Genomic DNA, 12,669 nt, shown 5'->3' on the forward strand with positions numbered 1-12,669 from the left:
ATCCGTGAACGAAAGTCACGAGAAAAATAAGTTTGAAGTTCAATATTATTATGCAGTGAGCCGAACCGTGTCTTATGCGTGAATGCCAGCAATTCTTTGAAGTTTGAAAAACTTTCTGGCGTCTCAAGTTCTGCCCGCAGCATAAATATCGAGTTTAATAAGAACAATAAGTTAAATAAATATCGAGTTTAATAAGAGCCCTACGCTGCAAGGCAGTGCGATTTTGTCAATAATTCTGAGTTGAGTTCCTCAAAAATTCAGATTCCATCAAATTAGTATAGGTACATAATACGAAGAATTTAAATACTAAAAACACTAACGTAGTTAATAAAAATTATAACCTCTGAGAGGTGGGCTTCAACATAATCTTTGGCTGCTGATGTTGCTAAATAAAATTTATAAGGGAATCACCGTTCCACATTAGAATCGCTAAATAGCGAATTAGAAATTTCGATTCGTTCAACATATGTAAATGTTGTAGGACATTATGGTTGATGAAAATAACCCATCGCTTTTCAAGATCTCAGAGTTTAGGGAAGAACGAGCACATTTTTCTTCGTTTATCAAGTCATTTATCACACAAATAAGTATGACTAGGTCTGAAAGCTATTGCTATCAAGGATTGAAAAACGGGCCTTTAGAAAGAGTCAGCGGCAAACTTAAGAGAAATCTCTTCCGAAGTCATCATTGACTGAGAAAAAAGTAACAGCTGAAAATAAAGCATAGGCTAATGAGAAGGATATAGGAAGGGCACAACCACCAAAGAAAATCGACCAGCAAGATTTGCCCGGTGCTGTAGTCGCGTCATGCAGAAGAGAGAGGCCATATATAAAGAAGGGTACGCGGGCTCTACCCTCATTCGTCGGACACCCTCGGCACTGTCAACATGAAATTGACGGCTCTGGTGAGTGGCGATCGATTAAATCGATACATCTATGTAATATATTTCACCAGTGATCCAGAGAAGTGATATCGTTTGGGTTAGGCAAAAATATTTAGTGAATCTGAAATAAGTATCTACCAGTGTTGTAGATGAGGCGTGAGTGCAAGTGGTTTAATGGAAGTACAAAAGGTTCAACCGGATGGTCTGTATCAGAAATAAGTAAGAGAATAAATGTAGAACTAAGAGCTTGAGTGGTGATTTCAAGATTACATTAGGAATTTACTGTTCCTCAAATGACTTGCTGATAATTAGATAAAATATTATTGATGATTCAACTCCAATGTGCTGCAATTTGTTATGTTTAAACGCAATACGCAGCGAAATTATTCTATTGCGAGCATTACGTTAAGACACAATTTGGAGAAGCAAGATATTTTCAGCTCATGATAAATTCAACACTATAAGCTCATATAAACCAAGGTAGATTGCTATTGAAAATTCATATCCAGCATTGTATGGCATGGAAATGAAAATATAAACTGCATTATTTGCTTTTCGAATTCCATACTTATTTCTTGTTTTGAAAAGCTACATATGTTCTGCGACGAGACGGACCCTATATTTTTTATATTTAATTCGAGTTTCATAAACCACACAATAAATCAACTGTCAATTTATATTAAAATCTTAGTACCTCATCCAACAAATGAAAATAGATGTGTTTTTGCTGATAGTTAGGATGTTATTGGATTTCTTATTATTTTCTGCAATTTTAAAATCTAATAATTGATTCAATAATACTTAGAGAGATTCAAAAGGTTATTTGAAGCAAAATTTCAGTGATCCAAGCTCTTCCAACCACATGCTGCTTGGCTTAACTGATGTATTCGAAATAACCTCTGAAGAAGCTTCAGAATTTGCTGGAGCGACAGAGAAAGAAACTGTTGCACTCGAAGTGATGAGCGAGGAACACTGAGAGAAATTAATGAAATTGCTCAAATGGCGATGCACATTCGGCTTTTGTGTGAGTCATCCTGATACACTCACAAAAAAGGCGTATCAGTGCTACGCGAAGAAAGTGTATCATTTTCTGGACAATTTGACCCCATTAATATCTCTGAGTGAAATGAAGTGATGGTCATAGGCAGGCGGTCATGGTTCACTTGAACACTCCACGCCCATATCGCCGCGCTGACCTCACAGTAAAAGTTATGTTTTTGCTCGAGTTTTCAGACTACGTAGACTATGCACTGTAATATCAAGGCAGCTTGAGCTTTTACTGTTCAATTAATTTATGAATCTTTCATTAAAATTCTTAGGATGGTATGTAATTTCAGTTATGTCAGGGATTGCTAAATTTTGGATCATTTAATTTTACTGATATTCGTTGAAGTCATTAAATTTGAAGTCATTAAATAATGATAATTTTTTTTATGAATTAATTGAGTTCCAATAATTCTTGAAAGGTTGGAAATTGATAAATTTTCCTGCGTTATAAGGCCACACCAATTCTAGCTGCACTGAGAGGCGACTCCCTTGCTCCCAGCCACATCGCGGCCATTAAGGGCAAACTTTTACTTTCGGTCGCTAGCCCGACTTTTTTATTGCTTAACCTAGCAGAAGGAAGTAAAAACTGGTCCACCTTTGACGATCGACAGTGGTAATAGTGATTTGCATAAGAAGACCAACAGTATACAAATAGCTTGCCAAGAATGAAAGCACAAATTTTCATCAGCTTTACTCGTTTCAGCGAGTATCAATGAGAACAGAGATGAATACACGACTTGAAATAATTTAATGCCATAACACTTGCAGGCTGTGCGGCAATTATAGCATGACAGAAATTCGATAGTAACAGATATAAAGAACGTATTTAAAAATTACTTCTGTATTGAAATGAATGGAATATAGGGTCAAAATATTAAATGTAGGCAAAAATGAAATTTTGTTTAACTTATAACATCGAGAACACGTTGCAACTGACACATATTACGCTGAATATTAAATCATTATAAGTAAACTATTTTTAGAATTTAACATATGTCTTTTTCTTCCCTCAGATTGTATTATGTCTAACGGCGGTGACTCTTGCCGTCCCCGTCCCACAAAATCGGTACATCATCCGCCGTCCACAGAACAGCGTTAACCTCCACAGTGCCGCTCGTCAGCTCAGCAGCAACGCTGGACAAACTTTCACAGTCAAATTGGACGATGACAACTTTGACAGCCGAGAAAATGTCCTCAGTTTGCAAGGAGTTGGTAACTTTGCTACCTCACAAGCTGGAGTTGCTTCTACAGCTGCCAGAACCGCTCAACAGCCTACTGTCCAACATGTGAGCGTAGGAGGAAACGCCCAATTCAGGGTACAGGTCGATGATGATGGCTTCGATAGCCACGAATCTGATGAAATTTTACTGACAACTGCCCCATGCCCTGCTGGTCAACTTCGTCACGGAACCAGATGCGTGATTCCCAAAATTAACCGCAACATCTTCGTCTTCGGCCGAAATGATGAAGAGCCCGAACCCAAGTCGATCGATCCCGCTATTATTCCTGAGCCACAACTCGACTACAACATCATCTTTGTTCGCTCACGCCCTGCCAAGGCCCAACGCCCCCACATCGTTCCCCCGCCACAAAAGAAGACGGTTGTCTATGTTCTTGAAGATGAGAGCGCTGAAAGTGGTGTGATCTCAGCTCCAGTCTTCCCAGACGCTGATCCTGAGGTCTACTACGTCAAGGTCAAGGAAGGCGAAAACCCACAGCTTCCTGGAGGTCTCGATCTTGAAACTGCTTACAGCCAAGCCATTCGCCCTCTTAAAGGAGACGACTCTTTCGAATCATCCGTTGAGCTTACTCTAGGTCCTGCTCATGGAGCCGGCAACGTTGGAGTGCCCTTGTCAGCTACACAACCTCAGGCAACCTTCAACGGCGCCGCCGGTTTTGATGCTGGACAGTCACAGTCAAATTTCAATGGCGCCGCAGGTTTTGATGCTGGACAGTCACAATCTAATTTCAACGGTGCGGGTGGTTTTGATGCTGGACAGTCACAATCCAATTTCAACGGCGCGGGCGGTTTTGATGCGGCACAGTCACAATCCAATTTCAACGGCGCCGCAGGTTTTGATGCAGCACAGCCAGAGGCTACTGCCAACGGCTTTGGCGCTGTCGGAGTTCCTTTGCCTTCATTCCAAGGCAATGCTGACTTTGCCAACGGAGGAGCTCAAGGCAGGAGCACGTTTAGTTCACGCGGCACGCGTTTCGCCGCAGGTTCACGTAACTTCGAGGTTGAGGTCGATGATGGACGCGTGGAAATTGAAGCCAAAAGCGAAGAGGCCGTGAGACCGGCGCTCAGATACGCCGTTCCGCAACTCGGGTAATTAAGAACACAATAACTTGACATTAATTGTAAGTTTATTTAAATGTACAGTTTCATTTTACGCCTGTTAAAAGTCGATCTCCCTTGCGAAATTCTCTTTCAAATTTATTAAATAATTTCAACGAATATAAAAATTTTTACGACTAAAATTCATCACAGCAGAAAAAAATGCAGCTAGTCAGCTTTCACAACAGGAAATGAACGTGATTATATCATAGCTTCATGTTTTAAAATGAAGCTTTGGATTTGTGTTTGTCTCAGAGTAGAATACATTCGTATTTATTGTTTGTTTTTGTTTGACCTACCCAATTATCAATCGCAAACTTCAGCGATTGCCTGAATATCAGTTAACAGCTTATAAAAAGGCCACAATCGCGCCTTAAGTTATACAAGGGCCTCGAGAGCAAAGTACAATTACTGTCAGTTGGTATCATTTAAATTCATTCACTCCATGAATCGGAACGATACCACAGCAAAGATAGTTATTATCAATACATGGTTAGTCCTAACGCACCATAGTAAGAATTTCCATTTCGGCGATGCAGATTCGGAAGAAAAACTTTGTTTACTCTCATGTAGATGATTCACAATCGTGCCTTGCATGGATGCAGCATTTCGGTCAGAGGGAATAACATTGGCCACTAGAAAGCGGCGCTAAAGGTCATCGTGTTAAACAGGCACCGTGGCCTCCGTCCTGTTCAATTCTCGCCTTATGTGCCACTTTGGAATATTAAGGGCAAATTAACATGGTAACTTTCAAGAGCAGTGAGTGCCATAAAGGTAAATTCTAATTCATGCACTCATTCTATCAGAATAAAACACAATGTTCAAAATAAATTGGAACGATCGTTGAGTTTTTCAATTTAGAATAATATTTAACGGATAATAAAAATCCTAGAACTTCACAATCTCTCCTTAAATACATTTCCGGAAAATTAAAAATTAAAATTAAGAATAATTAACCGAAAATTATTTAAAAACAATTCGTGATTGCTGAAGATCCTTCAAGCGTGAACTCGAGACGCCTGCCTACAATAATTGTCCTGGATGTCCAGGTGTGACACCTGACCTGTTTACGAGGTCGAGGTCATCCACGGCACCTCCAAAAAGATATAAATCAATAATCATTCGAGTTTGCAACATTTATTTCCCAACAACCCAGCACATGAGCACAACTTTTAAACATCATTGGAGGTGATTGATAGATAAAAAGTCATGTGAGGAAAAATTGCGTTATCCGCATACTAGCAAATGTTTACGGTAAGCAGTCTAGCGCACGTGTGATTGCATGGAGAACAAAAAAGAAAGAAAATTTGAACTTTAATAATAACTCTCAAACTTTTCCAATGACTGCACTGATAACCACTCTAGCTATATATTTTTTTCTGCAAAGTATTTGCTTGCGATCCGTATTTTTTTTTTGTCTTTTAGCAGCTACCAAGTCAACGGAAATGAAGTCATTATATTCCGCATTCCAACGACGATGTGGCGAGTAATGTAGATTCGTGTGGGTTTGTTCAGATTAGTACAGAACTCTGAAAACAAGCTTCTTGGAGTGAATCCACATTAAAGAAAATAAGCAGAAGCTTAGCGATTGATTCAAAATATGTTTAGCGTTAGTTTAGCCGCCAGTGATAAAAGTTGTGTGGCAACTGCTAAGGTTTCCCCCTATCAAGTCCTAGCTAGTCAGTGCCGAAAATTCGGAGATTGTTCTCATCAATCTCATGCCTTAATGCCTTAAAATCATCTCAGGTAACACGTACCAGCGATAGGTTAGGGGCATCAACCTAAGACTATGCTGCAAGCACCACCCATCTCATCTATCGATCAGGGCATGTTTTGATTGGGTTGATGCCTCGACGGATTTACAGTTACATTTATAATAATAAGCTTTTTTAGTGCATATACAAATAAACTAGTTCTCGAGCAATTAACTTTCATAACAACAATTGCAGAAACGAATTCGCCAGTGCAGGTCAACACAACGTTTTCAAATAGCCGTATTACTGTGCACAGAACTATTCATGCAAAATTGATTGAGCCACCAAGATTTTGTGATGAGTGGAGGAACTGATTCGTTAATTTACGCCGATGTGTGGATTATCAACTCGTTATATTCTATGAGATATATTAGTATATGTATGTCAATTTACTTCTTTATTATTCCACCATATCCGTTTACGGAATCCAATGGAAATAAAATCGAAACAACTGTACGGGAGGTTATAGGTATATTGAAGGTGAGGAATCATACCAGGCTTTGCAAGCAACTAATGAAAGCTTGTTCTCAACCAACGCCTTATTCTTAGCCTCATAGTTATAAGTAATTAAGTAAGAGTTACCGACAAGCAGCTCCACCTTCATGATCCAAAGCAAAAACGCTACGTTTCTCACTTTCTTTCTGCTCGAGTGAAAGTCAATATTGCTTTTGCCTCATCGGCGCTTCATCGCATGAATGACCCTAACAGTCCTGATGGTCATCGTTTTGACCTACTAAAATCTTTTACAAACATAGACATGCACTAAAATGAAAAGAAATGTAAAAATTCACGCATAACAAAAGCATGCTGTAGCCTAAGGAGGTCTAGCGCATCCAATATGAAAAACATTTCTCTAAATTTTAGTGGAGCATGCATGCGCTCAAATGTAGAAAATAAATTCAATCAATTTTAAATTAAAAAAAAATATTATACAGGTTGCCAAAATTAAGGAATGTGAAGTCAAAAAAGGAAATGTTGCTGTAATATCGTGCGTCATTAGCAAATAATTTGAGTCAGTAGTCATTTCCTTGGGTGTTAATGCATAATCAATGACTTGTTTCTGTTCCAATGATCTATCCGTAGTTCTTTACAATAATCAGCAGAATTTTATTTTATTCTCCATTGTTCGTACGCATTTTGTTTTATTCTCCCGTCTGTGCAGCGCCTCTTGCTGCAATTTTACTGAAGACTTTTAAGCGATGAACAGCAGCTCTATAGCGTGCCAATATTCCACCAACAGGAGCTGCACCTAAAAATGTTATAATGACTGAAAGTGGCTGATGAATGATGAAGCTGATCCTGAATAAAAGCATTTATTTCGATCCTATTTGCAATTTTTAAATTGCATTGCATAAGACAATTGCATAATTTGCAATTGTCTGGCTTTGCTTTCGACAGTATGTTCTTATACATTGTCTGATCCATATTTCTATTTTAATTTTTATGTACAATTTTTATTGAAGCGCTTGAATATCGTAATTTCTGGACCCTTTAAGCAGGAACAAGAGCAAGTAAAATAACTCCGTGATGATTTCCAGCACATGCGGTGTCGGCATGTAAGCCATTTCATCTCTCTGAAATTGTTGTTGTAGACGTGTGCATGTTCTATGCAACCTGAAACTATCTGTTGCTGTTTCATCAAATCCCATTCTCTTGATTCGGTCACATATCCCTCGTGTCCCAAGAACTTCATTAACAGTCGACACTGCGATAATACTGGTCTTTGATATCTTTGGAATGAAAAATAGTTAATCAACTCAGTTGCAAGATACAAGAATTTGAAGCGAGTCTACAGATTATTTTCTAATAATATCCAATATTAAAGTTTCATCCGGAGTAATATGAGAATATCTGTTGGGATATAGCCAGCTTTTGAGCTTCATTATTATGACATTGGTCATGCAGTTGCATGACCAATGTCAACGGGTCGGAAAATTTTCCTTTCCAATCATTTTCTTTCTGCTGCAGTTCGTCTGAACGCATGACCAGGGCTCTCTATGTTTTTATAAAGTTTTGTCCAAATACATTGAAAGAATTCTCAACTTTCTCAACATGTTTCATCGTCGAGTTGGGAAAGTAGCCATTATCCACTCTCCTAAAGTATCATCCGCTCTATATGGCGCAAGGGGGAATAAATGATGTTCTTCCGCTGAACCAGCTTGTATATAGAAAAACACGGCCATTATATACCAACGACAGCTAGACACATAAGTCTACATGCTAGTAACAGGATTAACTATCAATGTTATAGCGAGATATATAAAATATATGAGAGTTATGCAAAAATAACCATGGTGAGCTTGACAGAATTAGGGATGTTTTTCGTCATTGCCCATTCCCACTAATATGATCATACACCAGACTACGGTAGTTGGGAACACTTGAAGCATTCTTATAATCGTGCACAGACTGTACACATTGCAGAGAAGTGAACATGCTCGGATAAATGATAAAATATGTATGATTTCATCCCAGAAAACTATGGCAATACTTCATGTTGCAATATCTTTGCACATATTACATGCCTCCCAATTGTAATGCCTGATGAAAGGACTGTAATAGCGGAAACTACACAGTCCATAGTTGGGTCATGGACTCTCTATTAAATTTAATTTTGGTGATATCACTTCATTAATTTGTGATGTGGTGTTCTCACTAAACCCAATGCACACAAAGTTTTATTCAATCTGTCCTCTCTTAGTGAATAGCTTGACCGTTGATAAATCAGCCGTAATTGTCCCATGAACTATTCATGTCATTTCAGCCGGCATCAAAAAAAGCAATGCAATACGGGCATCGTAATAAGCGCCTTTGCGCACACATCCTGAGTGATAGAACAGCACAATTAACGTGTGATGTCAGAGGTATATGAATAGACGCCTGAAATTTAGTGGTATGGAATCTCCACATGCAGATACGATTAATAATTAATAATGATTATTGACGCCAATCACTGAGTCTGGCGAGGCGCGCATTACAGAAGCCGTTGTTCAAAATGCCACCAATGACAAAGTTCATCCACTTTGCGGTAATTGTTTGCAAAAAGCATACATATGGTCGTGAATAGCGTTTACTGAAATCACTCAATTGTGTAATGCATTTGAGACCAAGGCAATACTGAAAACTGAGTCAAGGTCTCGACAATTCGTGGATGACCGAACCCTGTCGTTATGGGCGGATAGCCTTGCATCTCTCGTATACGTCAGCCAGCAAATGGTGGTAACGAAAGCCAATCTAATATATCATGTAAATCAAAACGATTATATCGTTTGTATGAATGGAAATTGGCAAAATAGATCGCAATCCAAAATTTAGAATTGTTTTGATCTCCACTAAAGGATGAGATCTCTGTAGTATGAACAAAGTTCCGAGTTAAAAGTAAAGCCAATAAGATACCGGACCTTAATTTTATCCAAACTGTGATTGATATTCGATCTGACCTTAGACTAATGCGTTGTCATGATTCATAGTGTCATAGTATCGTCTTAATACTTGTACAGGTAGATATGGAAGCAAATTATAACGTGAATGACGATTAAAACTGTAAAATAAACTCACGGATTTTTTTTTCAATTACATCGTGCCCTTGGCATATATTATATACTATATGCAGCACATTATTTGAATACACATACTGTACAGGCAGAACATAATCATAATTTATGTTTTTAGATGTTACTAAGCCCAAACTCACCAGCCCATTTCGTGCAAGTTACGATCTAAATTTAATTGTTTAAAGCTAGGCTTCAAGCTCAAAATATTATAACACGATCAGTGTAAAATTTTTACCGATTTTTTCTTCATAAAGAGGAACCTATTGAGCAGGTGCCTCACTGCCTAATAGCTACATAAAATGATCGAAAATATGCATCACCCTACAGTGCCTGCACAAACAGCGTGTATGCGTGGACCACATATCGCCATGAGTTTAATCATCCTTCACTTCTAAATTATACAATACGCAGCCACCTCTTATCATGATAACTGTGATATTGATAGATTACTTACAAGAATCGAGCTCAATAATGTTGTTAAAAGCATTTAAGGCCTGTGATGCCTGTTTAAAGCGTTCACTCTAAATGTATGCAATGCATGTATGCAATGAATTACGTTTGCAGCTGCGGAGAAAGTTAGCAGATATTAATAAAACATGTTTCGGAGACAAGCTCCTTCTTCAGTTCTTGTAAGAAAATATGAGAATGAACGCGGAAGCGAAATTGGCTAATCGAATTCCTGAACGTAAACTCGCATAAAAACTTCCGTGTTCACTACCTTATTTGGGCAGTGTGGAGTATACCTCAAAAACTTTCAGAAGAAATAAACTTTTATAAATCGCGAATTCGAAATCAAAGAAAATACCAAGTAAATTCACAACATCTTCATTGAAAACGCCTTGGATAACAGCCGCATCTTGCAGGTCAGAACTTCAGGAATACAAGTATAATAATCAATGAAAGGAAGAAATGGGCATGGAAAAAGTAAATACCAAATTAGCCAGATATAAACGGGCCAAGTGACGCATAAAAAATCCCTCAGTTAACAATTTTTAGCGCATAAATCCCACAAGGGTTGTTAAGACAAGGTTTGCGTTGAAAATATCATTCGATTTCAAGATCCTTAAATCTGGGGCACCAGAAGTGGAACCTACTCGTAAAATTTTTAAATTGCTCCCAGACACAATTATTAGGTAATCTTAGGTTTAACGATTTTTTTGAATCGCAAGACGTTTTAAAATAAGGTCTGATCTTGTATCAGAGCTTGAAGTTCTTATACTTATGATATTTTTAATCGGTAGTATTTTACGGTATATTACTCGTGCATATGAAAATTTGTATCTTTCTTGTGAAGTTGGACACGCTATCGATTATACATGTTTTCTTTAAAATTTTAACTAATGATTGAGCTGGTTCCCAAAACTTTTTCAACGGAAACATGATAAATTTCCTTTGCTTAAAAATCAATGGAAAATTTGCGTTTCAAGAAAAATTACAGGATAACCAATATTATTTGCGGATAATTCGTAGTTCCATCCATTTCGCTATAATATAGTAATAAAATTATTTCCTGATCTATTCGTTCTTTAGGTAGTACAGAGACTCCAAGTTTCCACTCCAGTTTCTAAATACGATTGTGCCGAGTGCGCATCGTCGTAAGTACGTCTGACGTCACACTACTTATTCAACACTGCACTTATAAGCCACGAGACGCACGTGAGTCACCGCACTCGCCATCTACTCGCGCATCCACCTCATTCAGGCAAGCGCATTCACGCGGAGCAGTGCGATTCTCGGAGACAGACAGATTTTTGCACCTTAACTTCCGGTTCAAGCGACTGTAGAATCTTTTAATTAATAAATTCTCGTAAATTTTTATTTTAAATAATACTGAAAACTGAAATCTTCTTCAAACTGCCCATTGATATGGTCTCTGAAATATTATTTTCCAACTTTGTTAGGTAGTCTTTGTCTTTTCATTCATTTTAAATTTTTATATCGTTCACGAATGAAACAGCTCGTTTTATTAACTCATTCATACAAAATAGGCTATACAACTCCTTTTGGGATAAGATCTAATCTTTATCAGATACTATGAGCCGAAATTACTAATTACTAGATACTATATATATAAAAATTGTTACCGTCGACCTCTACATGGGATTGAATATAAAAATGAATATCGTATTGCTGCCATTGAAATGAAATGAGGGACATGTACATTTCGCACATATCAGTCGAATCTGAACTACATAGAGGGGCGGTGTCCAGCCTGTGTCAAGGCTCGAGGTATGCACAGCGCACACCTCTCAACGTGTCTGTATGATGCTCATGCCAGCAGCAAAAAATACTTGATGAGGAGCGCGAGACGCTTGCGTGGTGCAAGACACGTGCGCCATGCTTGTTGATGACTCGAGAATTTCGTTGTGACCTAAAGCTTCAGTTCCATGAAATATTCATTACATTGAATAGGCAGACATCTTGTTGTATTATACAATCTTGCTAACATTTGTACAAATCTTGCTAACATTTATGTCACTTTGGGACGAGTAATGAATACAAATATGGAAATCGACCTTCAGTGATAAAGAGTTGCGAAAAGACACCCATAAATAGTTTCCACAGACACCGAACAAATTACCATTTATATTTACAAGTCTAAAAATAAAACTAAAAAAACAGCATCTTCCATGCGTTCAAGAGCTGTAGCGAATTTGATTCTAATTAAATTTCATATAATCTGCCTTGAGCAAGAAAACATCTTGTATCATTCCATGAGCCAAATTCTCAACCCCGATAAAATTTACCGCATGAAAAAGTCGAGAGCAACTAACAATCAATAGCTAACTGCGATGAATAACAAGTAGTGATAATTAATGTATATTCATAATTTGAAATCACACAAGTTAGATACGAAAGTGAGGACATGCAGAAATTTGCAATCGCAGGAAACCACATGCACGTCCACCAGTGTGTGGAAAATACGTTCAAAGAAACATTTAATTGAATATCGATTTAATTAGCGTATGTTAATTTTGCAAATTGATTGCTGGGTGCAGAATCTTGAGTATTTGATGCCTGCACCCCGATGCCGAGGCGTGGCAGTGTCTGATGGCTGGGTGCATTCACTCGGCTCTTTGATGCCCGCACCTC

At 38.1% G+C, this 12,669-nt stretch overlaps 1 protein-coding gene across 1 annotated transcript; it reads left to right on the plus strand.

Annotated features, from left to right (window-relative positions):
• Positions 1-833: 833 nt before the first annotated feature.
• On the plus strand, positions 834-4,546 carry LOC108671545. Its single transcript, XM_018159102.2, has 2 exons — positions 834-904; positions 2,944-4,546. The coding sequence occupies exons 1-2, from the start codon at positions 887-889 to the stop codon at positions 4,261-4,263; spliced, it is 1,338 nt and encodes a 445-aa protein (XP_018014591.1). The 5' UTR covers positions 834-886; the 3' UTR covers positions 4,264-4,546.
• Positions 4,547-12,669: the final 8,123 nt, after the last annotated feature.

This window comes from Hyalella azteca, unplaced genomic scaffold (assembly GCF_000764305.2).
Source record: "Hyalella azteca isolate HAZT.00-mixed unplaced genomic scaffold, Hazt_2.0.2 contig12860, whole genome shotgun sequence".
Classification (NCBI taxonomy): domain Eukaryota; kingdom Metazoa; phylum Arthropoda; class Malacostraca; order Amphipoda; family Hyalellidae; genus Hyalella; species Hyalella azteca.